The sequence below is a fragment of the Aquila chrysaetos genome, chromosome 2, assembly GCF_900496995.4.
Source record: "Aquila chrysaetos chrysaetos chromosome 2, bAquChr1.4, whole genome shotgun sequence".
In the NCBI taxonomy this organism is placed as follows: domain Eukaryota; kingdom Metazoa; phylum Chordata; class Aves; order Accipitriformes; family Accipitridae; genus Aquila; species Aquila chrysaetos.
Window position 1 is genome coordinate 42455731 of NC_044005.1, and position 26895 is coordinate 42482625.

Below are 26895 nucleotides of genomic sequence, written 5' to 3' on the forward strand. Positions count from 1 at the left end.
GTTTAGACAGGTTTCCACATGCTTTAGTAACATGTGGCTCCCTTACATTTAGTATAATGGATATTCAGCAATGTTTGCTTTACAAATTTGTCTTTCTTTAATCTGTGTTTTCTTGACCTGACTTAAGAGTCACGCTTGTCTTTGATGTCTGTGAGTTTTAGCACAGTATCATGTTGCAATGATGATTTAATTTATCATGTAATAGGATGTACTTACAGAGTTGCCTATCTTGATCTCCTGGAGAATGTTTCTTTCCTTATGCATTTCTGAAACACTTCCTTAAGATGTTTTGCAATTGTTTCTTTAAAGTCTTTCCATGTGGAGCTGTTAACATAGTTTAATCTTTGTGATCAGCCCTTTTGTGAGTAGGTGGCCACACTAGATTCCTGCACAGGTTTGTATTTTATTCAGCGGGAGCATATGGAATGATAGCTGGACTCTTGCCTACCAGCCCAAAATTCTCCCACACTCGGCTCTCCAGACAACTGTGAAGCCTTTTGGGACTCCCTGAGAAATCACTTTGTTTTGTTAGCAGCCACGTGGAGTCATGCACGTAGCATCACTGAGGCCACATCCCACGGGCAGCTGGCACAAGGCATGGATGATAGCTCAGTCTCAGACAGCGCAAAATGCAGGTTTGTGGGGTGTCCCTGTGACTCCCAACAGAGCCTGGGTTTGTTAAGCACTGCTTTCATGATCTACCAGGTGCCCTGGAAAGGCTGGCACTCCATCCTCCCAGTGACAACACACTGTATATAGGACAAGATACGCTGCCATGCACACCTCTTCAGATTGCACAACGGGTCACAGGGCTTGAAGTCAACATGGCAATGGGAACATGGCTTCTGCAAATGTGGAGACATACTGGATGCAAGAGCTTCTGCAACAGCCGGGGCTTTCTCACGCAAGAAAGAGGCAACAGGAATTTCAGCACTGCAAGACTAGCTGGAGTGAGTGCATCACCTAACCCTGCGCTTCCTCTTCAGCCTGCAAGTGGGATGGGAAATACCTACAGTGCCTGGCAGCCTTTCCTCGGTTGGGTACGGCTTCCCTAAGGAACTCCTTTTCCCATAGCTTGTGTTTTCTCACCAGGGCTTTCATACTGGAGGCAGTCACCTGCCCCAGGTTGTGGAGGAGAAGGGAGCTGTGTCTTTTGGGGCAGAATCTCTTGGCTGTTTCTGTCCCTCTTGGTTTATTAGGAGGGAGAGACTTCATTCTCTTGCGGTACTGCATCGGATGTGGGCTCTGGTCTCACAGTGCGCTGTCCGATCCTCTTCCGTAACACAGAAAATGACACAAAAGTTAGGAATTTCATCATACCAAAACCTGAGCCATTGCCACGTTGAGAAAAGCAGTCTCCTGATGTCTGCTGAAACACTCTGGCTAAGCCTCTCCTGGCTGAAAAAGCAATGCACTCAGAAAGGTGCAATGCTTGCTTTTACACTAAGGAAGTAAAAGGGATCCTGCTTAGCAATGGAGAAGACTTTGAGGAACTGCCAGAATCAGTGGCAAACCTGTCACCTGCTTTGGGGTCCCCTGATCCTGCCTGGGACTCTCAAATAACAGTCCTCATGGGAAACCACATTTCTCTCTCTATAGTCAGCAAATGCACTCTGGTGACCAACAGTTTTATACATGGACTAGATTCTTGTAATGCCCTTTATTCCTTGGAGCTAACTGCAATGAAATGAACACTGGAAATTTAAAGTTGACAATAGCATATGACGTCCCATAGGTTAGACAAGAAAAGGAACCTCGAAGGCATACCCCATCAGCACTTGCTGATTTTATTAAGATACCAAGATACCGTTAACTTACTACAGCTGAAAAGGTTTAGAAGCCAGTTATTTCAGGATAAATTGCTTTAGCAGTCCCAATGTCTTTTAGCATCTGATGGCAGACTAACGGTGAGGCTGGTACGAACTAGGTTCCTATGCAGGGCATGCCTTACAAAAAGAAAGACTGATTTAAGAACTTTATATATAAGCTCAGTAATAAGGTACTGCACTTATGCACATGCACAGGTCTCCTAGAAATCAGATCTATCAAGAGAGATTATGGTCTATGTAAGAATAAACAGACCAAATAAGCTTGCAAATCTGAGCTACTGCCAGTATTTATCTGGGACATTAAGTACTTCTTGGACCGTTTCTGAAATATTTTCTGAATTTAAGTTTCCTCTGAGTTTGGGTAAAGTTAGTATATATGTAACAGCAAATATCTATCTTATCTATACTCAGGTGCTTATGAAGCAGCTGCTGAACTTCCACAGATTGCAACCTGGGGTTTCACAGAAAACCCAACTTCCTATTTCTCCCTTAATCTGCCTGGGCATGCACTACCACTGAACAGCCTGTGCTTTATGAACAGCAGTCCCAAGTCAAGCTGTCCTGTTCATGATCACAGGGGTCTTAGGTGATCCTGAACGGAACATGGCGGGAAGTTATCCTGGTTATCACAAACCCTATTCTTTGTTATTTGAATGAATCCGTGAGAAGATTTTCATTTATATCCTAATAGAGCCTTTGCCCAAGGGTGTTTTGCAGCTTCACATTGCGACAGGGTGAATCACGTGTTAACAACACAACCACGTTCCTCAATGTCAAGTTCCCTCAGCATCAGTAACTTTGGAAATAAGTGATTAAAGAGGATATACTGATTACTCAGAGTGGGATTCACCTCACCTACCTTCAACCATGCAGAAATTAGGTGTCAAGTATGACCTGCACATTTAGGCTTCTCCAGAAGAATCCAATATAGAGGGGCTTAGTCACTACCTGCAGTTGCCATGCTTGCTTTTTCCTCCATTCAGTACACAGGGAACAGTGGCAACCGGCTTCGACTAGAAGTCTAAATTTTATATGATTTAATTTGGGTGAGGTCAAGCCTACCCAAGTGCCTGTCTTGTGAAAAAGCCTTGTTTGCCTCAAAAGGAATAGTGCTTCATAGCAAAGAGCAATTTGAACTTTGAACTAATTTAGGAAATTCAATACCAGTGCCAGCTTTGAGTCAAAGGTACATTTGGCTGCCTCTGACTTGAGCTTAAAAAACAGGTATTTCATATCAGGAAGGCTTGAGTCAGGAAAGAAGAGTTAGCTGTTAGGCAACAAGCAACTCTTAGTCACCTTCCTAAGGGATGGTGGAGGCTTTTTCCCCCACCTCATTTCCTTTTGTCTGAAAACCAAAGGTGCAATATGACACACGTAAATGAAAACCGGCTCTTATGCAAAAACCTCACACCCATTAGCTTCCATACATTGCAGAAACAAGACCTGGAGCTGATAACCTTTGTGGGGCACAATTACAAAGAAATTGTAGCTAACGTTCTCATTCCTCTGTTGCAGTACCGCACCTCTTCTAGGCACTTCAATCAAGGGTACAGATAGGCTGTAGAAGAAGGAATAGAAAATGTGTGTGCTTTTGTGTGTGCAGTTACTTTTCTCTAAACTGTTTCTGGTCACCATTTTTACACCAAAAAAAGGCAGATTCTAAATTTTTTTTTACAGAAGTGTAAGTGCTCATACTAAGCAAAGCATCAGCCAAAGTGGGGAAGAGGCTTGTGACTATCCTTTGCCTATTGCTGTAGTTTATCTAATTCTGGATTCAGTTAAGCAGTTCCTGTTCCATTAAAAAGTTTCAATACGATGAAGGTGGGAAAGGAAGTTCACAGCAAACCTTTCCCTTGCACGATGTGATAAAATAAATGTGCTTATTTAATTTTTTAAAAAAAAGGAAAGAAAATGTAGGCATTAAATTAAACCTTTGCAAATAAAATTTGCAAGGATGGAATACTGCAGGTAAGATGATCAAACTGTCTTAACTTGTTCTCCTTGTAACACCAGCTTTTCATACTGATTCCTCTGTGCATATAAGAAAAGTATGTAATGAGACTGGTTTGTGTCTAGTTTCTGTCAGTCAAGGTTCTTGTACAACACTCATCGACACAGTCTGAGTGGCTGTGATTTCATACTTGTACAGGTCTCTAATAGGAAGCACCATGCTTTGTCATCCCATTAATCTCAAGTCCTTTCATAAGCACTACTTTTAATCATTTGGGAGGACTTTCAATACAAATGTATGTGTGCCTAATAATGCTTGCATAATGGATTAGAAAATTTAATCACTGAGCTTCCTAGAGGTGTGCTGAACACATACATCACTCAGCTTCCTAGAGGTGTGCTGAACACACACAGATCCTCATTAGATTTAAAAAAAAACCCAACATAAATTGTACAGGATCAGTCCATTAAATTCCAATAATCTGCTAGTAATGCCCAGCTGGCTGGTGATTTGAATAAAGTTGCTCAGAAATCTGAATGAGTTTTGCACCAGAAAATGACAGTTCTGAACTGGGGGGGGGCGGAGCTAAAATCTCCTAAAACATGAAATTATTTTAGTTTGTTGAAAAGTTTCATGATTTTTCAAGGTGAAATGTTTGAATCTCAATTGATTTTGTTAAGATGCATACTGTATTAAATGTAAAGCCCAGAAATCAGTAAAACATTTCAAATGGAAAAGTGATACATTGTGTTTTAGGGGGCACAGAAACGTTGCTTTTCAAATTTCTCCCTTTCATTATTTTGAAGTAGAACACTACAATAAAAACAAACACATATGCACAAATCATAATGCAACAGCACTTCTCAGGGAAAAATGTTCCTTCAGAAGAATTCTTAGCATCTTCATACTTAAATGTCTTCCTTCTAATGATCATCCCCATCTTTTTTTTAAATTTTTTTTTATTATGGAGGCAATAGGGCATGGAATTCAGGGTCTTTGCATGGAGACAATAGGTAGATGTGTCTATTAGGCTATTATTGTCATCGCTTTTAGATTACTGCTGCAAGTTTACCTCTCATAGATGATCTCTATCAGATCATCAATCAGGTTATTGCTGTTACTACATTTCCATGAGCCCCCAGGTGGGAATAATTTGGTCTCTCAGCATGCTCTACTCAGTCACAAGACCTGCAGATATGAACGTTCACAACTTACAACAGACATGCTCTTTGGACAAGTAATGGGGGTGGGAAATTTTCCAGTTTCAGAAATCATGGAAGGGTGGAGCTCTGACTCAATGTAATAAAACACCTGTTGCAACTTCTGACACTCTTCATGGCTGTAAATTTGTTTCAGGAGGCACTGGCAACTGTGGAGTCTAATATTCAGGTGCCATTCACAGCACCTGCTTTTAATGCAGCAGCGATCGCAATGGCTTCAACCTCTGCCTTTCCTCAGGTAAGTGGAAAACAGAACAAGCCTGGCAGGAGTCTCTGAGTATTTGATTTAGATTTTTCATCAGACTATAAGCAGGTCAAGTCCACTGATACCTGTAGGACAGAAATCTCCAAGAAAACAAGATTGTCCTTCCTTGACTATTTGCAGCTACAAGGACCTGGAGTCAGTATCTTTCCATATAGCACAGAAACAGCTGATGTTTTCCGGGCACGTTCATTTTATCCACCGCAAACAATGAGGAGGTGTGAATTGCTTGCTCCACATTGCAATTTCACATTGAGGAGTTGAAATAAGTAGAAAAATTGGTCTTTACTCTCTTTTTCATCCCTTATTCTCCCTCCCTCAACAGCATTCAAGCAGCAAATCAAGCCCCTTGGAAAATGAAGAAAGAAAATGGATGATGCATTACGTAGCCCCAAGCGACGTTGATGTTAAGGTACCAACTTCAGCAAACTAAAAATAGGTGGGACTAAACCAATATTTTTTTGAGAAGGGTAGGATCTTTTTTTTTTTTTTTTCAAATCTGATTATTAAAGATTCATATGCTTATTTAGAAACAGGAATATTTCATGAAAGAAAATTTTCTTTAGGTGAAACATCTGCATTCCATTATTTTTTTATTCTATTCCTTTATTTACATAAAGTGTGTTATTTTCATTGTTTTATTCCTTAGGGAAAATGCTGTCAATTTACTGTTAAAATGGGCCTTCTTTTAATACTATCTATCACTATTGACATTAATAGAGTTTTAGCCCAGCATGAAAGGAGAACGTTGCCAGTGTTGGAAAGTCAGAGTATGGCTGTTGGTGATCCTTTGGGTTTTGGTAATTAATGCCAATTTCCAGAACAAATGCCCACTTTGATCACTGTGCAACTCTTCACAAGAAAAGAACAACAACTCTAGCAACCTTTGCAGGGCCTGTGACAGAGATATATTTGCATCAAACACATACCAGCTGTATCAGTGATGATTTTTGTCTCCACTCAGTTAGCTTGCAGATAACTATGCATTGTGTCAAGCTGCCTCAAAGTAAAAGCAGGGGGGCTCCAAACAAAAAGCTAACTTACTTTTGATGTTATCTTAAATGGTGTTTGATTCAAGTGTCTATAGCTCATAGGAAACCTGTATGTTTAATTTCTTTTTTGTGCAACCAGACTTCCAAATCAATAGAAAACTACAAACATTGTTTTGCTTATGTATGTCACAACCTTATCAAACTGATTGATCAAACTGATTTCTTGTTAGTAGCAATCTGGCAGCTCTTCAGATAGAAATTAGTGTACAAAAAGGGTGACAAACTATCAGTGGGGTGTGAAATGATGTAAATGGTGAAGTGGCATAACAAAAACTGACATGCCGTTTAGGTGTTCATAATTTGCTCTGTGTGTGCGCTAAAGCCCAGCAAGGGAATGTACTAAAGCAGGAAAAGCAACTATTAAACAGTGCAATGACCGGATCTCTAGCATTTTTGTAATGATTTACTGTATTTATACTGAAGTTGTGTTCTGGTTTAGAATATCCATGGCTAAAAGCATCCAATCCTTCTTCACCGCTAAGGTAGTTACATGTATATAAAGCTTGTTAGAATCCAGCACATGTTTTTGAATGTATATAAAGTAACATAAAATGATCCTGTGGCCATAAACCCCTGCATATAGGGGCTATGGGACCCTTTCCACAGCTTTAATTCATTCTTCTTGTCATAATTTCTCCTTATCAAAAGAACCTCTGAAAGTTCTGTTTGCTATCCATAGGTGTTTAACTACCAAGACATTCTCAGACACTCTTTGTTTGCCTCCTGCCTTTTGAATAGATTTTCTCTCCTGTGTAATAAAGCTTGGCAGAAAAATGGCATTAAAGGCACAGACTTGTGCAAGCTGGCCAATTCCTGCCTCTTACTGGCATTGGGTTTCCTGGGCAGCTTTCAGTAATTCACTTGATTTTTTGCAAGCCATAGCTTGCCATCTGCAACAGGAGGATAATCCTTAGTAAAAAGGCATTATAAAGGATAACATGCTTATAGCAGATCTTGAGTGCCAGAACAAGTAAACAGGTGCAAAGCTTTCCTTAATGCTAATGCTCAAATATTTGCCGAAGTACTTGCTTCAGTTTGAGAGGACTTTGGGTAGCTGTGTGATAAACTGAATAGTTACTGCATTGGGTTTAGAAAAACATGCCCATGGGCTGCACATGGAATTTAGCTGTGTTGCCTACCTACAGTGTAAAGCCAAGTATGCCCCACTGCTAAATTTTCAGGAAAATGTAACAACGTTGTGAAACCTCTGTCATATTTTAAAACGGATAGGAGCATCAAGACAGCATCTCTTTAGCTATTTCAGGGAGTCCTGAGTTGACAGTTTGCCTTCTAGCACCCTACACATGAATACAGGAAAGATGAAACATACTAAAGGAAAATCATAAATAGTTGTGAGTAAGGTAGCCCATAATTACAGTAAAACTAGAAAATTTATCACTGGATATTATTTGTTAGTGCATTGTCTTATAGAGAATAATTTATTTCCAAAATGAAAAAAAAAGCAATGGTATTTCCCTTGGCAAATTATCAGCTTAAAAAATAGTTGTTGGCTCATCATCTGTGAATGCACTAAAAACTTATATACAGTAATGCAAACAGCAAGAAACTAGGAAGCATAATCTCAGCTCAAGATTAGTAGTATTAACACAGGGCTGGGAGGCTCACCAAAGTATTCTGCTGGACACAAAATCCGAAACCAGAGAAGAACTAGGAGAATTTTAATCAGTTTTTGATTTATGCAAGTGATACACATAAAATGATGTACATTCCTTAATGGTTTGCTGCAAAACTAGAAAAAGCCATGACGTTACCAAGGGCCCTGTCTCCCTTCCCTCTTAAAAAAAGTATCTGTGATTGAAGTGTGTCATGTAAGGTTACCTTTTGCAGGGGTAACAATGAGCCTTTAAGGAAGGCTGTTCAGTCTGACCATCACTCTGTCATTGCAGGGATAAGTTCAGAGGTTCAGGGTACAAAGATTTATCTTTATTAGAGGGGACTGCAAGAGGATTTGCTCATCTCTGTACTGTGGATTCTCAAATTTCGGTAATACTTCCCTTATTCTAGGTATCAGGAATTGCTCCTGGCTTAATATGGAATGCAAATTTTGTGCTGAAACTGGCTGTTTATGATAATTAGTCACTCATGGATAGTTGTTTACATTACCAACTCCCTGAACTAACCATTTTTTTAATGGAATACAAGTGATAATCATCAGCAGCAACACACTCGCTTTTTAGTTTATTAGCGTTGTTCAATGTCTTATTGCAATGAAATGATGACTAGAGGGAAAAGTTGTTTAGTTGCATGGCTTCCATTGATGGCACCAGGGACTTGAGCTTCAGTTATAAGAAGATGTTATTTTGCTCTTTGAATTTTCTGGAGTAGTTTTCATGTCTGGCATTTGGCCATCAGAAAAGTATTATATGAAGTAATTTTTCATTAACTGCCTCCTCTAAGGAGGATAAGTCTCCTTTTCATTTGTCTCAGAGATTTGCTTTATAGTTAATAGTTCTCTTAATAGTTAGCAGTTCTCTTCAAAAGCATTGGTGTCTCAAATGATGATGTTGATCACTGAATATTGTTCCTCCTTTGATGCCCTAAGGAGAGGATGAAAATGTTTTCTAGAACAGATTGGGTTTTTTTCTGAAGGACTTTGATTTGCACAATATGGCCATCTGAGTGTTATACTGAGAGAAAGTGAGAGGGGTTCAGAGTACAGACTGGTTCTGAGTGCTGTGAAAACCCTTTCCTAACTGGTAAAAATGTTGAGAACATGGAGATAAAACTAGCATTTTCATTATTCCTTTGAATTTAAAGTAATCATTACTCTTGGGGGCAGGCTAATACAAGCAGGGATTTTGCTAGTAAACCATGCTGACCCGATGAATAGACCCAGGGAGCAAGGCTTAGGCTGAGGCAAGCTCAGCCATGACTTGCCTGGCTGCAAGTTCTCTGCCACCAAACACACTTACTGAATGCATCTCTCAGGTTCACATCGCTAGCTCTTTCCTCTGTTCTTAATTCCTTGAGTCTCTTTTTCCATTCTCTCTCTTGTGGTCTTTGTTCCATGACTGAATGCTGGGTGTGCTCTGGCTGACATAGCCTGTATCTTGCTGTCTCACAGGACTCAGTTTTCTCAGGCAATACAGTCAGATTTTTCTCCTGGTACACAGAGTTCCCATGCACAGCTCACTGGCTTTTCTCTTACACAGCCCCTACTCAAAGCTCTCCTCCTGGAGGTAAGAAATAATTCTTGCTTCTCATTCAATCAAATTTCTAATCTGTACATTATGGCTGATTGGGTACTCTCCCCTGTTGTTCCCTTGGCAAGCTCTTCAAATTTAACTAAACTCCTGCTCTTTACACCAAACCATCTTCCTGTGGCACCAAATATTCCCATCCACTTTCTCACCATGATTCCACATGAAATTAGGTGTTTGAACCCTTGCATAACCTTTGACACTATCTACTCTGTGTAGCATCTTGCTGTTCTTCATGGAAACACTGGGTATGTTCTATTGTTTCAGGGTTTGGGTTTTTTTTCCTTCCTAATACAGCCCTCCCATACTCTAAGTCTCTTATCAGTTTGTCTTCATTTGCATGCAAAGTATGAGGTTCTTGTGATACATTCTTCACATAACCTGTACTCTAGTCTGCTGCAATGGCACTCGGGAATGAGCGCACAGCCAGTGGCTTGGTGTAAACGTGTCTTTGCAGAACCCACGCTAGTTTCTCTTTCTGTCACTCTACCTCTTAAAAAGTCATGGTAGTTCATGCACATCTCCAACAATCTTTAAAAATACATGTTCCAAAGTGCTGACTGAAGGACTGATGCCATTAAAGAAGGCTAAGAGAGCACCAACGCTAAATGCGATTCCTTTAACTCTTTCCTTTATTTCCCCTGAGATATGTCTGCTGAAGTTTTTATGTTTCTCTAATTTAAGTACTATTTTTGACAAAGGTATACAAACAAATGAACACACCCAATGAGTGTTTGTTCTTTAAGAACAAAACAGGTTGAGGTAAGAAGACATGGAGTTATTCCTTGGCGATGAAAAAGGAATGGTCTAACAATAATGGTTGAAACAATAGTGTGGAGCTGGCTCAGCCCAGATCCTGATAATGCTGAGATCTTACCTCCCCTGTTTAGAACAAACAGCCCTATAAAATATCCTGTGCCCTACATATGACTTTAAGCAACAGTGATTAACTTCCTATTTAGTTTTGGAATACACCCACCCAGAAGCCAAGATCTTCTACTCCTTATAGCCTGATAAAGAGAATGCGTTTGTTCAGCACTTAATAGCCCTCTTGTTATGGGTGTGCTGCTTCTTTACCTCACAGGAAAAAGTATTAGCATTTTAACTAGTCCACTTACTGAAAATATTCTGACATTATGATTCCTGATTATAAGCTTGAGCTCATGGGAAAAGCTTTATGGTTATTTTAGGCACTGGTTAACTTTTATTTTAATATGCCTTTAAATTACCCAGCATTTTCTGAAAAATTCGTTCTTGCCATTTCATTGGATAATTTCATAGCTTGAGAATTACTGCAACTTTTTTGCAAGTTCCTTTTATGACCTTCATGTCTGTCTTCCTCATAGAGATGGAAATGGTTTGGGAGGTTAAGCTAGATTTTGTCATGATGAATTCCCCGTGGTTCAATGCTTTACACACTTCAGCTGATGTACTGTCTTGTCTCACTGATTTCTTATACTTTGACCTTTTCAGCAGTCTTTGACTTTTGTCACAGTAGCAGCACCTGTGAATGTGCTTTCTCTTATTTCACTCCAGAGTTTCTCCCTGTTATTTTAATTGACGTTTCTCAGAAAACAGATAACATTGCCTAATTATTTCATCATCTTCCACCAGCACTCCTCCATTTTCACTTCCGATAATCTTTTCAAACTTTTAGTCATTACCTTTCACAACAGCTTCTTACTTTGGCTGCCTTTTGTTGTTGTTGTTGTTGTTTTGTGAGGTGACTTTAGTAAGAATTACTGATCTATTTGCCTTCTGCCATTATCGCAACTCCTCCCTGAAGTCTTCCTGAATATGAGTGACTACCATCAGGTGTCCACGTCACTGAAGTGGCCCCTATTGCTTGACCCTGATACATACTGTGCCTTCAGTATTATTTGCCTGAATATCGTTCTGCAAATCTACAAGTGTCATCATAATTAGTTTGGTCATTTTATAAATTCCACAGACCCTTGCTATTAGAAATGCAAACTAACACTTCCCTATTCCCAAATTTACCTCATTTTAATGCTATAACATTTTGGTTTTATTGATGCTTTACTCAGAAGTCCTTCAAAAAATAATTATTATTCCATAACCTTACTCTCTCAAGGTCGCTTTTTAATATATATGTTATACTATTTATATCTTCCCCTCTCTTTGGAGGTAGCCAATACAGAATCTGCTGATAACATCTTTGTATGCAGTCAGCCCTCAGGTTTTGACAGACTTTGAAAGAGTATTTTCTTTCTTGTGCAGACCCTTGTCCTCTGGCATTCACTGCAGTCTTGCTGTTTTACCCCAACTATCTAACGAGACCTGTTCCTATTGTAATCACACATCAGCTTGGGAATTATTACTCAATATAGTCTGAAATTTCTGAAATTCTTCCTTTTCTTCTGCTTCTGTTCCTAAACTATGATACAGATAGCCATTCGCAGTGCTGATTCACCCTTTTCATTCAGTCTCTTGTGTACAACCATGGTGCAACTCTCTTTCCTTTCTATAAACTTCAGCTATTTTGACAAATCTTCCACAAATGTTCCCACAGTCAGGGAATCCAGACAGCTATCTGTGCTGCAGCCATAGCAAGCTTTGCCCATTTTCTGCATCTTTCTGCTGGTACCCTAGTTGCTCTAGCTGCTGCTGCTGGACATGATGGACGTGTTCTCTGAAGATGTAAAAATCCCTAAAGCACATGTGATTGTCAAAACTTTTACAGACCTGGCTGGTGAAGCCTAGCATCTTCAACAAGGAATTGGAGATAGCCTTCTTTGAGATGGATTGTAGTCAAAACCATGTACTTTGTTATACTACTCCATGCCTATCAATCAGCTAACCACATTGGGTAAGGAAAACTTCTGTTCCCACAAAGCAAATTAGGAATGTTTGTCCAAAGCTGTGTATTGCCCTGGTGGCCTGAGACATTCCCTAAGGTGCTAATACTAATCCTTAGACACCCTTCCATCATGAAAATGATTCTTTTAAAAAACAACTGAGAAAACCTAAAAAGATCCTTCTTTTTTTTTCAACCAAAATTGGAGCGTTTCTGATTTGTGATTCACTGAATTTTGTGTTATCGTATTGGATGCTGATGACTACATGTATGATTTAATGTAGCTGGCTAACTGAACTTTCTCAGCTTATTTACCTCCTGTCCCCACTTTCCTATTCATCCTCTCCTTCCACGCTTTCTGTTTGTATGCTTCAGTGACTGCAGACTTTAGGGGCCGATTAGGTTTGTGGGAAAAGTGCATTTTGTTGCCTATTGTATTTTTGCTGTGATGCCAACTGGAAGAGATGGCTTCAGCAGAACCTGGGTTCCTTTCAGTGTTTGGTTGTCATTACAGTAAATACACGTATCCCAAACTTTAAAGCACATCTCCTTTGTTATTTTTTTCAGCAGGAGGAAATGTCACCTTACTCCCTGCTCACTGTAAGAATCATAAAGTTGAGAAATGCTCATCAGGCAGATTTTTGTAAGTACCAGATTTTCTTACTGACATTATACAGTTCTAAAATTACTGGATCAGCCCCTGCTTGTGCTAGCCACTGCACAAATGCAAAACACACAAATCATACAAGCTAAGAAATCACAATCAAAGCCAATTTCTGCCACAGAATATCTATTTACAATTTCAAAGGTTCTCTGTTGTTTGGGGTTTAAGAATTCAGCCACAGGTCAATGCCAGGTAGGGAACTGACTAAATCTTTAAGACTTTCATCAGTCAGCAAAGCACAGACAAGTTGGCTATTTCAGAGGTATGAAAATATCCTAACACCAGTTTTAATACCAAGGTGTTCATATCCCATGTCTATAACAAATACATAGAATACAAGGCTGAAATCTTCACACATCAGTCACTCATAATTCTTTGCTCTAAAGAGCCCCACTGCATCTCAGAAGTTCAGTGAGATGTATAGTGTACATATCCTGAGCCAGCCATGTTGTTACGGATGTTTCTGACTCTTGCCCCCCACTGAAAGATGTGTAACTGAAATCTTTTGGGGACTGTAGTACATGGTATGTTAGAGCTTACATGCAAAGTGTTCTGAAAATGTGTGGCATTTGGCCAGCCCTTACCTGGTGCTCCACTTCTACAGAGGTTTTTTCTCTGGAGAATTTTCTCCTGCCATTCCTACATGTGCCTCATGAACTTGGCAGGTCAGTAATAACCACAGTTTTGCATATCCACTATTCTTCCTCCTTTCGCTGTGCATTTTCTTTCCTTTTTGGGAGATTGTGCTGAAGTTCACTAATACCACAGCCTCTCCACTGCCCAACATTTCACATAACATGTTACCCTTCTCCTCTGTCTTCCCACTTTTTAATATTTTTAGTACAACTAGAGGATCCATCAAAGTGAAAAGTCATTTACAATTGCTGTTTGCACAGACCAAGAGGCAATCCTTTAGCTATGGTACTCCAAAATGTGGTGGCTTAGGTGTAGTTACCAAAGTTGTCGGAGGAAGTGGCTGTACACTGCATGTCAAGGACTCTCAGATTGTCTTGATACACTCCCTGAAGTTAGAAACTCAGACGATGACAGGCACAACTTTTCCAAAGATACAAGATGAGGCACCCCACGCTGCCAGTGAAGCAGCAGCTCCGCTCCAGATTACTTTGGCCTGGAAACCCTAACAGGTTTTGCTCCAGAAGGCTACTTTGGACTAGACCCCTCACTCCTCACTAGCAGACAGGCAGCTCTAAAGGTCCATCTTTCTGTGAGCCAGTAAGTCATCACACAGACTTTGAGGAAGGCTAAGGACATGGCAGGATATCTTCTTGTTTTCTTCAGGTAAGCATTACTTGACTTCCACTGGATAATTCAGAGATGGCAACATTTTCACCCCAAATGCTACCATTTGTTTTTATCTTCATCTTCTGATGGAACAATATTCTACAAAGAAAATTCCTCAATCACCTTTTTGTATTCCAATCACTTTGGTGCTTCAAGAACATAGATGTCACCATTGTCAATTTTCCAACCAAACGGAGAGAAGTGTTTAGTTCACATGTTCTGTAATACTGGGTTGCAGAGAATAGAAGAAATATCATAGGACAGCAAAGAAGGTCAAATTAATTTCTATTCTTTGTCACAGCTGTGAAACACTGCACATATGTGCAAGACCTCACCTTCATTCCTTTGAAGTGCTGATTTAATTTCTTTTAGTATCACCTTTGATCTAGAATGGAAATTGAATGACAAGATAAGAATCATGATTCACCAGCTTAGGCAAAGGGATTGCACAAAGTAAAATGATGCTGCATTCTCAGAAAATAGTGTTACTGTTATGATCTTGTCCTCCATCCTGAGGACAGTGGGATTTCAGAAGAATTCTTCCATAATGAGATGCAGACATTTGGAAAATTCCCATTATCACCAAAATGTACATTTCTGGAGTAGGGACCAAGATATGTGGGCTCACTTTTTAGCTCTGCCAACAGACTTGTGTAAGTTTAGGCAAGTCACCCAAACACTCTGTGCCTCTGTTGCCCTATCTATAAAACATGGATAACAGAATATCTTCTTCCACACATTTTCTTTCTCGTCTATTTAGATGATGTGCTTATTTTGAAAGGGCTTGTGTCTTACTATGTGTAGAGGGATCCTAATTTAAGAAGCGAGGTAAGTCCTGGAAACAGTGAGAAGTATCTTCAGATTCTTTTGTTAGTTACCAGTAAACAAGATTTGGGGACCAGTAGGTGAAGAAAAGGATGTCTCTCTCTCCTTTCTGTTGGTAATTCCCCAGGTACATTGTGACTTTGGGCCTGTTTCTTAAGGATGTCATACCATAATGGAGCACAGTAAACCACCATGCCATTGAACAAGGAAGATAAAATATTAAATAGCTCTGTTGACTGAGCAGCAACCTGCCTGTGCTCTCAAAGAAGCTGGTCTCCCAGGAAAAATAGTGTGATACCAAGTGATTTAAATACTTCGTTACTATGCAAAAAGGTATCTTGTAATTTTTAAGTGCTTGATTTTGCACTGATACCAATGTCCTTTTAGCTTAATGTTTTGGTTTTGACACTTGAAAGTATTTGAAGTATCAGAAAACTAGAATAGTTACACATGCTAACATGTGCTGATGACAATTAGAAAATTATGTTTACCTAGCCTTGTCTCAGCAATATGATCTTTTCCCCTGAAAATGGATTGTAAGCAGCTGATACAGGTGCAGCTGATACAGGTGCTATCTGACTAAGATATCGGTGGAAGGTTGACAATTTTTGTGATAACATATTCCAGATTTCCCTAGATTTTCATATTCCAAGTATCAAATCCAGGAACAAGCCACCTTTCCAACCAAGTGCAGCAGCTTCTATGACTTGCTTTTTGTGCCCGCATGCTGGCTTCCCATCTTTTCTAAGCATGCGGTTATCTGTTCGCTTGAGTTTCTGTTCACCTCCGCTTGGCTAAAACATGCTCTATTTCCCTGATTTTCAATCCATTCGTTGCAAGTGCAGCCACACCAGGTCCTTTGGCCATTAGAGTCCTTATATTTTTCCCTGACTTACTTGCCAAATCCTGGCTTCAGTGAATGGCGCTTTCTATATACTTCCACTAACATTCCTCGCTATTGAGTGCACCCAACTTCTCTTGGCTGGTTTTTAAACATGTACCTCAAGACCTGTGGGATGTGTGTTTTGCAAGACTGGGATGGAGTCCCAGCTTATCCTGAAATCTGGTGTTACACCTTTGCCTGTAGACAACATTTGCTGGTGGAGCTTGGCAATAATTGCATAAGTTTTCACACAAAGAAAAAAATTAAAACAAAAAGAAAGCACCCTGCTCCTTCTCAATGGATCAATTAGCCCTTTTCATATACTTACAGTTGCTCCACCACTTTTGTGGGCTCCTCTATACTTAGATAATGTTCAACTCCGACATCTGCTTCATACTTCATACAACTGGTTTCTGTCTTATCGTATGCAAATGCTCTTGGCAGACCTGAGCTAATTAGTTTTCACTGTATTTCTAGCTGAACCTTATGCCAATTCGTAATCATGGGTCAGACTCAAACACACATTTCTGGCACTCCCTGATCTCACTGTGGGCACTAGAGAGGCGGGCGCCTGGATAAGATCACTTACACTCATCCTGTTCTCTGCAGGCGCTGAGCGTCATCACTAGGCTCCAACACCCGTATGCAGTTACGCTGGGGAGGTGGTGGGCATGCTAGAAAGGAAGCAATTCTGGTGAAGTTTATGGGGCTTTTACAGTCTGGCACCCGCTTTGCAGTGGTGTTCCCCTCCTCAGTCCGAGACTGCAGACAGCTTTGGGTAAAAGAATGACTTTTTTGATTTTTGGTGTGTTCATTTGCTCCTCTTGAGCTGGAGATTAGTGCCAGAGGCTTTTACAAAAGCTCATGTTTCCTGACTCTGTTAATGGTGTCAATTATCTTAGAGAATTCCCTATGCGTAGAAGGAATTTCTGGCCAGGATGAGGTGGCGGCGGAAACGGTGTATTAGCTCCTTTCCTTGCTTCTAACACCCTTTCCAGTGATTCTGTTTCCCAGAAGGATGAGAAAGGAGCCAGGTGATGGGAGAGGAGGACCATGGTGGCACAGGTTTTCCAACATCTTCCAGGTGCTCTCCTTAAACAAATGAGTTATTGGGTGGCTACACAGAGCTGCACCAAGCTCCCAGCCTGGCCCACCTTTACCATCATTAGCGTTTACTTGCTGTTTGATCGCAGCCCCTAAAGCCCACAGCCAGAGCTGACACCCTTATCCCAATCCCATGGACAAACAGATGATCAGTGAGGGGATCTGCCTCATCTGGCACACCTGAAGCCCAAGCACAGAGAGAGAGGGGAATTGCCCTGAGGCACCGAGGAGTGGAAGCAGACCTCTCCCAGGTCCTCAGGCAACGCCGGTGACACAGACCTGCAGCGATGTGGCCGTCCCTGCTACAATTTAGTACAATATGAAATAGCGAAACTCTCTTGGACTCCACTGGGTCTTGCATAACCCTGAAGGCCTGAGTAAAGAGGTCTCTGTGACAGAGTGCTCTCTGAAACCGTGGCAGCCTGCACAGGTACCAGTTGATACCACATACCAAGAGCTGATCTTTGGTACTGGAGAGCATTTGGGCTCATTAATGCAGCAGGGGTGAAGAGGGTAGGTGTCAGGTCTGGCTTGACCTGGGTGTTTGCACCACTCTGCCTGGACTGCAGAGGTGAATTTGAGCTGTGTGTCCCAGTGAGAAATTACTTGGAGTGAATTTCAGGCTGACAGGTGCTTTCATCCCAGAGACAGTAACTTCTCTGATAGGTGTTGTCCTGCCAGTTCAAGAGGCTGTGGGGAGGGTGATCCCTGTGTTGCAGCTGCCACAGCTGCAGTAGGACAAGGAAAAACCTTAGGGGGGTTGAAATGTGACTGTGCTTATCAGGTATATTCTCTAACTATAGAAATCGGGTGCATGTGGAAGCTGTCTCAGCTGTGGAAGGAAACCTGTTGGTCTTAGCTGGGAGGTCAGAACAATAATGCCTCTCCCTTTGCCCTTCCTTTTGTTTTTGGATTTTCCTTTTGGTTTTCATCTTTGCATGAAGAGACACCTTGCATATTTATAAAAGAAGAGCTCAGAGCCTTTCTCCTCTCCCAGCTTATGAAATTATTTTGTGGAAGCTCTTAATTTATCCATTTGAAGAAATGAGTTGGTTCTGGGGTGATACACCTGGAGTTTTTGCAAATCAGAGCGGTTCTCCAGAGACATCAGGGGTTATTTTTGCTATGGAAAATAAATTCAAGCAAATTAGTGAGAATACACTTAGTGCAGGTGATACTCACAGCCCTGCCCCAAGGATGCAAGTGGTGCCGGTGGCACAGGAGGTAGAGGTGACCTAGGGTGTGAAAGCTTTGCTCTGTGACTGCAGTAGGTACTGCACCCAATGAATCTGTGCTCCAGGGAGCAAATCCTACTTTGCTACAAAACTGAAATGGCTGGACTGGGTGGAGGGGTCATTCACACAGGGACTCTGTCCATTCCTGGTAAAGGACATCACTGATTAAGCACAGTAGATCTATGAGCTTTCGTTATTTCCACAAGCAAGCTACAGAGAGTAATATTACGCTTACAGATGAGTGTTGCATGTGGATTCTTGTAGAGGACCAAGTTCAGTTCAAATCAGCTCTCAGACAGGCAGCAGTTGGAGGTAACTTCTTAATATTGTTTGCATCATACTATGCTGGTGAGGGAAAATGTCCCTGGAGACCATGTCTGTTGATTGAGAAATGGGAGTGGCTCTCCTCCTCCTTTTAGGTGAACCGTAGTAAACTAGGATTCAAGGAGAACCTGTCTGTGCAGGTGGGGAGGAATTCACTAGGAGAAAATTATTTCTTTTTTTTGGTGTTATGAAATGCAGTAACAGGACAGATGAGTTTTATAGTTTACATTCATTGTTCTTACGAGACTAGTTTTTCTTGTATGCTTGGGTTTTCAGTGCTGTAATTTTCTTCTTTCTTGTGATGAAGATGAATGCTTTTAGAACGTGATGGTTCATTTCAGGATCATGTCACAGGACTGTACTCTCACAGAGCAGCAAATAGCTGGCTGCAGTTCTGAACTTTTCTGTTCAGTCCTAAATTTTTAGCCTATCTTTAGCTTGAAGACAGAGATGAGAAACAGTCCCACCAACACACAAATGCAATTGAATCCAAAGAAGTTAAAAATTGGAAAAGGATAGCAGGGTCACTTAGTGCTTACTTCCAAAGAGACTGTGAGTTCAGATGTCTCAGCATCCACATGGGTGACTTTATGTCATCAGGGAATGAAGTTGCAACATGCGCACTGAAGTAAGGGCCTGGCATGGCATGAAATTGCTAATGATGCCCCGCTATTGCATTAAAGTTGGAGCATGAAGAAAATGCAAATACAATTTCTTGTATTACCTCCCAGGTAGCAATGAATAAACTGGAAGATTTTCAGTAGGTCTCTTGTATGCTTTTTTCAGGGATGAGAGGGAGCAAAAAAAGCTGGTTAGTCATTCCAAGTGCTCCCATGTAATGAGGGTATCATAGTCCTCATAGTATTCAGCAGACATCCAAAATACCTGTTATTTTTTATTTGTCCCACTGTTCACCTCACAGCTTAGCCTGGCTTCAAGTGAACTGCTACTTCTACAGAAATAAATAAGCTCAGTTAGAGTCACAGCATGGGGAATAGCTGATACTGTCTGTACAATTCAAGGAAAATATAGAAAATCACAGGAATTTTATGGGAAACAATAACCTCTGCCCATCAGTGGGGACTGTAGATGAATTGTGGCAAAACCACATATGGTATATTCCCCTTTCTCCATGGGAGGAAGATGTGCTTTGTCCTAGTGGTTTCACCTCATCTCATCTTCAAGGTCAAATTTGCACTCAGTAGTTACTAACAATTATATGTAATTTGTCTGTGACCAGCTAGCCTTGATATTGCAGAATCACACAGAGTGGCTGAGGTGTGAAGACACCTCTGGAGATCATCCAGTCCAGCCCCCTGCTCAAAGCAGGGTCAGCTACAGCAGGTTGCTCAGAGCCATGTCCAGTTGGGTTTTGAACATCTCCAAGAATAGAGACTTCACAACCTCCTTTGGGCAACCTGTGCTAGTGTTTGACCACCCTCATGTTAAAAAAAAAAAAAAAATTTCTTCATGTTTAAATGGGATTTCCTGTATTTTGGTTTGCGTCTATTGCCTCTTACCTTTTGCTGGGCACTACTGGGAAGAGTCTGACACTGACTTCTTTGTTTCCCTCTCCCCTGCCCCCAGTCAGGTATTTATATACATTGATAGATCCCCCTGAGCATTCTCTACTCCAGGGTGAAAAGTCCCAGCTCTCTCAGTTTCTCCCCATATGGCAGATGCTCCAATCCCCCCATCTTCTTTGTGGATTTTTGCTAGGCTCACTCAAGTACATCCTTCACTCTCTTGTACTGGGGAACCCAGAAATGTGGCCTTGCCAGTGCTGAGTCGAGAGGAAGGATCACCCTCCACCTGTTGGCAACACTCCTCCTAATACAGCCCAGGAGGCTGTTGGCCTTGTTTCCCACAAGGGCACATTGCTGGCTCATGTTTAACCTGGTGTCCACCAAAATGCACAGGTCTTTCTCTGCAGAGCTGCTTTCCTGCTGGCCAGCCCCCAGCCTGTCCTGGTGGATGGGGTTATTCCTCCTCATGTGTAGGACTTTGCATTTCCCTTGCTGAACTTCACGAGGCTCGTGTCAGCCCAGTTCTCTAGCCTGTCCAGGTCCCTCTGAATGGCAGAACAGACATCTGGTGTGTCAACCACTCCTCCAAGTTTTGTACCACCTGCAAACTTGCTGAAGGTGTGTTCTGTTCCACCACCCACATTGTTAATAAAAAGATGTTAAACAGCATTGGGCCCCAGTATCAGCCCCTGGGGTACACCACTAGTGACTGGCCTCCATCCTGGACTTTGTGCTGCTGATCACAATCCTTTGAGCCTGGCAGTTCAGCCAGTTTTTAATATACCTCACTGTCCATTTATCTAGCCTGTACTTCATCAGTTTGACAAAGAATTGTCAAGAGCTTATTTTAAGTAAGTATTTGTGAAAGCAACACACATATGGAAAAATAATTTTAGAAAGTAGTCTCGTGAAAATGTTTTGTCAAAGAAAATGCTCCAGCAAATCAGTAAATTCCAGATGAAACTGTAACAAAAGACATTCATTCATGCTTGGCTCAGAGTTTTAGCACTGCCAGCTTTCTCAGTTCTATCACAAATCGTGTTTTATACACTGTGTAGTTGAAAGCTGGAATTTTAAAAAGGATAGAGCATTTTGGTTTTCCTTAAGAATCAAAAAGGAAAAGAAAAGAACAGGCCTTTGCAACTACAGCAAAAATACAGAAATGTGTCGTTCCTGTACCCTGCGATGGCCAGAAACCAAAAAGGAGAGAAATTATGTCTAGGATCAGTTTAACATTTCTGAATTATGTCCCATCTCGGCCACTTTGGTGATTTTGGGGACACTGGACTCGTGTTTTCGTAACACTTGAGATTGGCAGTGATAAGTGTGTTAATGAAAGGTGGGATGGTCTAGACCTCCTGAAGCCACATTTGGTTCTTTGCTTTTGTACAGGCTTCCTATGTGCTCTTGAGAAACTATAGATCAGAGCCAGCAATACCACTTATCAGGACAAGTACGTCACAGCTCGGCCGGCCGTCAGACAGCACAGTGAGGGGAAATATTTCAGTTATCAAATAGATGGGTAATCACAGCCCTCCTGCATGTTGTAAATTGAATATTACACTGGTAATTACCAAAGTCAATATATTATTCTGTCACTTCAATTATGTAAAAATCTGAGATGCTGAAATGTTGTCTGTGGAAATAATTTCAAAGACAGGAAGGCAACCTACATCCTTCATGAGGGAAAAGTCCCAGCAGTGTCAAGAAGTTCCTTCAGATTCAGCGTGAAGAGTTACCTGGGACTATCCCTGCTCTACAGGCATCATCCTCTGGGGATGTCCCAGTCACAGAGCCTCTGGATTTCAGGCAACACTTTATATTTAGGCAAAATTTCCCAAAGCAATGTATCTGATACCCTGAGCAAAAACACCAGGATGAACTCTTTTAACCTTGAGGAACTGACTCAAGACCTGTGCCGTGCTTACAGGTAGTAAGTTTTCTCTCTCTGTTCATGAAGTAGTTATCTCTATTGACTGCCATGGGACCAGACTTCTCCCCTTCTCCTTTTTTCTCATCAAAGCCTGTGTTTATACAACAGGATGGATCAGCCCTTCCAGTTGCCGCTGGAAAAGTTCCTGTCCAAGGTCTGGGAATCTCTTTGGTGTTTGCTTGGTTCATGATCTATAGGAGATGATCCCTTAGAGTAAGTGCAGGCTTACTCCCTTCATCCACAAGATCCAAATTCTTTCTGCCGCTTCATTTTTCCTGGGAAGAGACGTGGAGTAGGAAATAGCTTCCAGGTCTTTTAGGCATCAGCAAACACCAGGAAAAGGCTCCAGCTACCTATTGACCTCCTGAAAAAGCAACTGTACTGCTGGTACGCCTCTCCCTTCCTACCTCACCTAAGGAGACAATGCTCTAGGTAGCTGGAATAATTAATTTTCCATCGTGAAGCATTAATAACCAGGTATGCCAGACATTAATTATCTCAATCAGACTCAGACCTGATTCTTTTAAGATTTCTCACAAAGCTAAATTGCCACAAAGACAATTTACACCCAATCTATCGCAGGGTCTGAAGCTCACTCTCTGCTGCATCGGTTGCAGTTTCTCCTCCCACCAAATTTGCAGAGAGCTGAAACAATGTTGATAAGAAGCAATATAAGACTCCTGGCTATACATGTTGTTCTATCCACTGGCTAGGACTGTATTTTTTTTAAATGTGTAGGATTGTGCACAGTTATTTGCATATACTGCTTATTAAAAACAGTGTTGTGATGAGCAACAAATTAATTTTATCCAGCTGTGTGATTTCTATCCTGCTGGTTTGGCCAATGTATATCAGAAAGAACTGGCCATATCTCATCCATGTTCAAGCTACAGAGCGTTTAAATGCCTCCACTTCTTGTGTCATGATTCCACTGCCAGATATTTTGTGCCTATATTTCTGTAGTAAGCCAATCTGATTGCTACGTGAGCCTCTGGTTGCCAACTGCTTCAGATGAAAAATTTCACACCAAAACCATCAAAGACTGCAGAAATCCTGTGTGGAATGAAAATTTCTACTTCCGGATACAGAGAAAAGTCAAGGTACACAAACCAAAAACTCTCTTCTTCATCTCATCTCTATGCACCTTCTTTTAGTTTAGCCCAGAACAGGATGTCATGTCTTCTAATGCCTATCTGAATTTACTTAAAATTCCCCTAGCAAACTGGAGCAAAACAATTTTGGCTTTTGCTGGAATCCACTTCTCTCCTAACAGATAGTTATTATTTATATATCGGTAATATGAGTCTGACCTCCTTGTAGAAGGCTGACTGGACCAATGACAGAGTGACAACACAGAGAAACTATGAAGTGAAAATATAAAGCAACACTATAACAGAAAAACACATCTTTCCCTGAGAGGACGTGAAATAATGGCATATCAATGCCAGGAAGCTGCTAAATCCTAGTATGATTAAGATCTTTACTCAGTTTGCTGCTGATAATTACACTACACTCAAATACCTACGAACAGGTGGCTGAAAGTGGAAACCCCAAGGACGTAGAAAGGTAGTTATTGATATGAAGTGACCTCTATTGCCCCTGTTGATAAGGGACAATATAGGACTTCTGGCTGTCCATATTGCTTCCTAAAAGATTGCATTTTTTGTGAGAGCTGCTTAAAAGCATAAAAGGTGACCCAAGAGAAATCTCAGTTCAGCCTTAATTGATAAGACTAGAAGTTGTTTCTTATAAAGCAGATTACACTCATTTTCTTACTCTTCCTTGTAACACTTTGTCATCAATACTTTTCTATTTCCTCTCTGTAAAGCAGGTGCTGAACCTGGAAGAGCTGCAAAATGTCATGCTTCTTCAGTACATGATAATGGATTCGACATTTTTCATTTCTTTTCCCAGAATATTCTGGAAATTACTGTTTCTGATGATGACATCATTCATGATGATGACCACGCGATTGTGCTTTTTGATGTAGCTAAAATCCCCCTTGGGGAAAGAGTGTTTATGGCATTCCCACTACATCCACAGGTAAGAGCTCGGTCAGACATTTAGTACATCTTGATGTCCATTCTCTTCCCTCTAATTAAAGAGGTGTGCTGTCTCTTCTGTCTTTTACCACCAGGATCAGCTTGGTGGTGAAAACGTAACAAAATTTATGAAAATCTTGGAAACTGCACACCAGTGACAAAATAGATGACCTTCTCAAATTCCTGTTGGTTTTCTCTGGCAGACATCATGGCCAAATTCCCAAGCCCCAGAGCAGATGTAATTTTAGGCAAGCTTTGCACTTTTAATAATCTGACAGAAAATGACAGAGCTTATCTAATCCTCACAAAGATTATAAAAAGAAAGACAATACAAGGACAGGAAAATGGCCTGTTTCCACAATATTTTACTAAACACTAAGTCTTAGCATATCGTGTTCAGCACATGGAAGCTGGCAAGGAAGAAAGTGTGAAAAATAAAGGTTTACTAGGGAGACTTGTAAGGACCAAACACCCTTTGTTCTGCTAGTACTATTGAGATCTTCTTTTCCTTGGGGAAGAAAAAGCTGCCTCTGTCCTCTAATGTTGACAATAGCAAGCACGAAACAGAATATTGTTACTTATTAAAGCATAAAGGAAACTGTGCTTCCAAAAATGAAGGTCACTTTGCAAACCTCTGCACATGCTAATAGAGACTGCTTCATTTTTTTTCTTTCTTTCATTTTCAGAGGAGGGAGGAGCTGGAAGTTGAGTTTGTATTGGAGAGCATGTGAGTAAAAACCATTATTACAGGAGCAGCAGCTTGGAGCGGTGCATCAGTGCAGGGAAACCTTCTGTACACCCAGTATCATCTTAATAGCCAGATTCACCCTTTTTCTAAACTTAATGTGTGCATCAGCAAATAATTGTAAGAAAGGAAAATGCCATGATGTGGAGAATGAGTTCAGAATTTTAATTCTGTGACTTTCTCTTACAATTTATACATTACTTACATAGTTCAGAGTTGGTTTTCTGGGGCTGGTAAATCCCACTGCAGTAACTGTAGATTTTCTGGAGAGCGTTCTCTGGGCAGCTTATGGCTGAAGAGAATGTCACTACCCAATCTGTGACATACCTGTGCTATTAAGGCTGTTACAAACACTTTCCAGGTGCCTTATTGCAATTGAATCATTTCTGCTAGGTAGTTATGTGGCATTTAGTGAAAAGGGAGCATAATTCCAGAAACAATAGGAAGGAGCAAAAAAAAAAAATTAAGATAGAAAAATGTGTCCTGTTCAGGACAGTATCCAGATATTATATTGTTTATAAAATACATATTATTTGTTCTTGTTTTCTAGCCGGGGTCCTCCTGAAACCATCATCACAAATGGGGCAATAGTGGTAAAATATCATTTGCTCTGTTCTCTTGTGTTCTTTCCCAGATCTTTCCTTACCTTAGCTGACTATGATGGCAGTGAGGGAAACATTGCAAGTCTTCATTCTTTAGTGACACTTTTTCTCTTAGGACCTTTATCTTTGAGGAGGCCAGCATGATCTTAAAGGAGCCTTCAGAATGCTATCATTTTCCTTTGTTTTGTCTGCATCCACTGAAAATTACAATGTGCTTAGCATAGTACCATCTTCCTGCATGACAATGATGTTCTCACTTTCACTGGATCTGGCAGAAGTCTCCAACACAGCTGGCCCCCACATTCAAGCAATGACCCTTGCTACAATGACCTTTCCAACATCTGCCAGCACTGGTGGTGAGATGTCTGGAAGAGTAATCTAATTCTCTGTCCCCATCACATCTATTCTAGTGTCGTGAAGTAGCCTGCTTGGAAGTTCACTTGGACAGCAGGATGAAGAAGAAGCATTTTTCAGGTAAGCTTATGAATTCTTTAACGGAGTATTAGTGATTTTGCCCTCTCTAACAATGCCTAGAAATTGCATCATCCAAATATTAAGGCTTTAGCTGACCACATCTAAGGCAATTTGTAAAAACTTTGCAGTAGGGAATGCCACCGGTTCTGCAGCAGGTGTAGGTTTGGGGTTCTGACTTCACAGGGAGCCTTGTGCCAGACTAGAAACAACATCAGATGCTTGTACAGAAGGTATCTAAACCCCAGGCTGAGATCCTGAAAACCTCTGCTGTAGTACTGCCAAACCCTGAAGAAGCTTACTTCCTTAGGTGTTGTAGTCCATGGCCGTAACTTTCCTCAGGATCTCTGACAGTTCGACTTCTGCATATGCACAGAAACACCTCATTTTTTGCAGGGGTTAGCCACTCAGCAGCTGGCTCCTGCCTGACCCTGATCAACATCCAGAATCTAGAAGTTCCTCTGCCCACATCCCCTGAGGGGCTGGATCTGGTAGGCAATCTCAGAGCATGCGTAACACACACCAGCAGGATTAGCTGATCTCTTCATATAAATAGGGTCATCTGCTGCAGAGTCAGATCTTATTTTAGGGGACTGAGAACTTCTCTTGCTCATTATTTGGCCTGGGATGAGGATGATTTACAATGCAAAGTACCTGGTTGCATTCACTGTGTCATGATGCAACAGCAATAGGAATGCAGCAGTCTAAAATTCAGTGCTATTCACATCACACTCCCATCCAGCTTCCTGCTCAGCCCATTATAAAGATACAACCACCTGTAATGTTTGGGTCTTGGATGACTTTCAGAAGACAGCTTTCTAAATAAAAATGAAGAGGAGAAGGGGTTTGTTCAAAGCTACTTTGCTTCTTTTTTTCCCTTTCTCCC

The 26895-nt window shown here is 41.1% G+C and overlaps 1 protein-coding gene across 1 annotated transcript in view; it reads left to right on the forward strand.

The window, feature by feature from the left end:
- Window positions 1–5117: 5117 nt before the first annotated feature.
- LOC115353588 (cytosolic phospholipase A2 epsilon-like) overlaps window positions 5118–26895 on the forward strand; it is a 39309-nt gene continuing 17531 nt past the window's right edge. Inside the window, exons 1-8 of the mRNA XM_030043241.2 lie at window positions 5118–5238; window positions 5588–5674; window positions 12921–12996; window positions 23113–23249; window positions 24064–24192; window positions 24878–24918; window positions 25487–25529; window positions 25949–26012. Coding sequence (XP_029899101.1) covers window positions 5212–5238; window positions 5588–5674; window positions 12921–12996; window positions 23113–23249; window positions 24064–24192; window positions 24878–24918; window positions 25487–25529; window positions 25949–26012 — 604 coding nt within the window. The 5' untranslated portion in view covers window positions 5118–5211. The remainder of the gene's footprint in view (window positions 5239–5587; window positions 5675–12920; window positions 12997–23112; window positions 23250–24063; window positions 24193–24877; window positions 24919–25486; window positions 25530–25948; window positions 26013–26895) is intronic.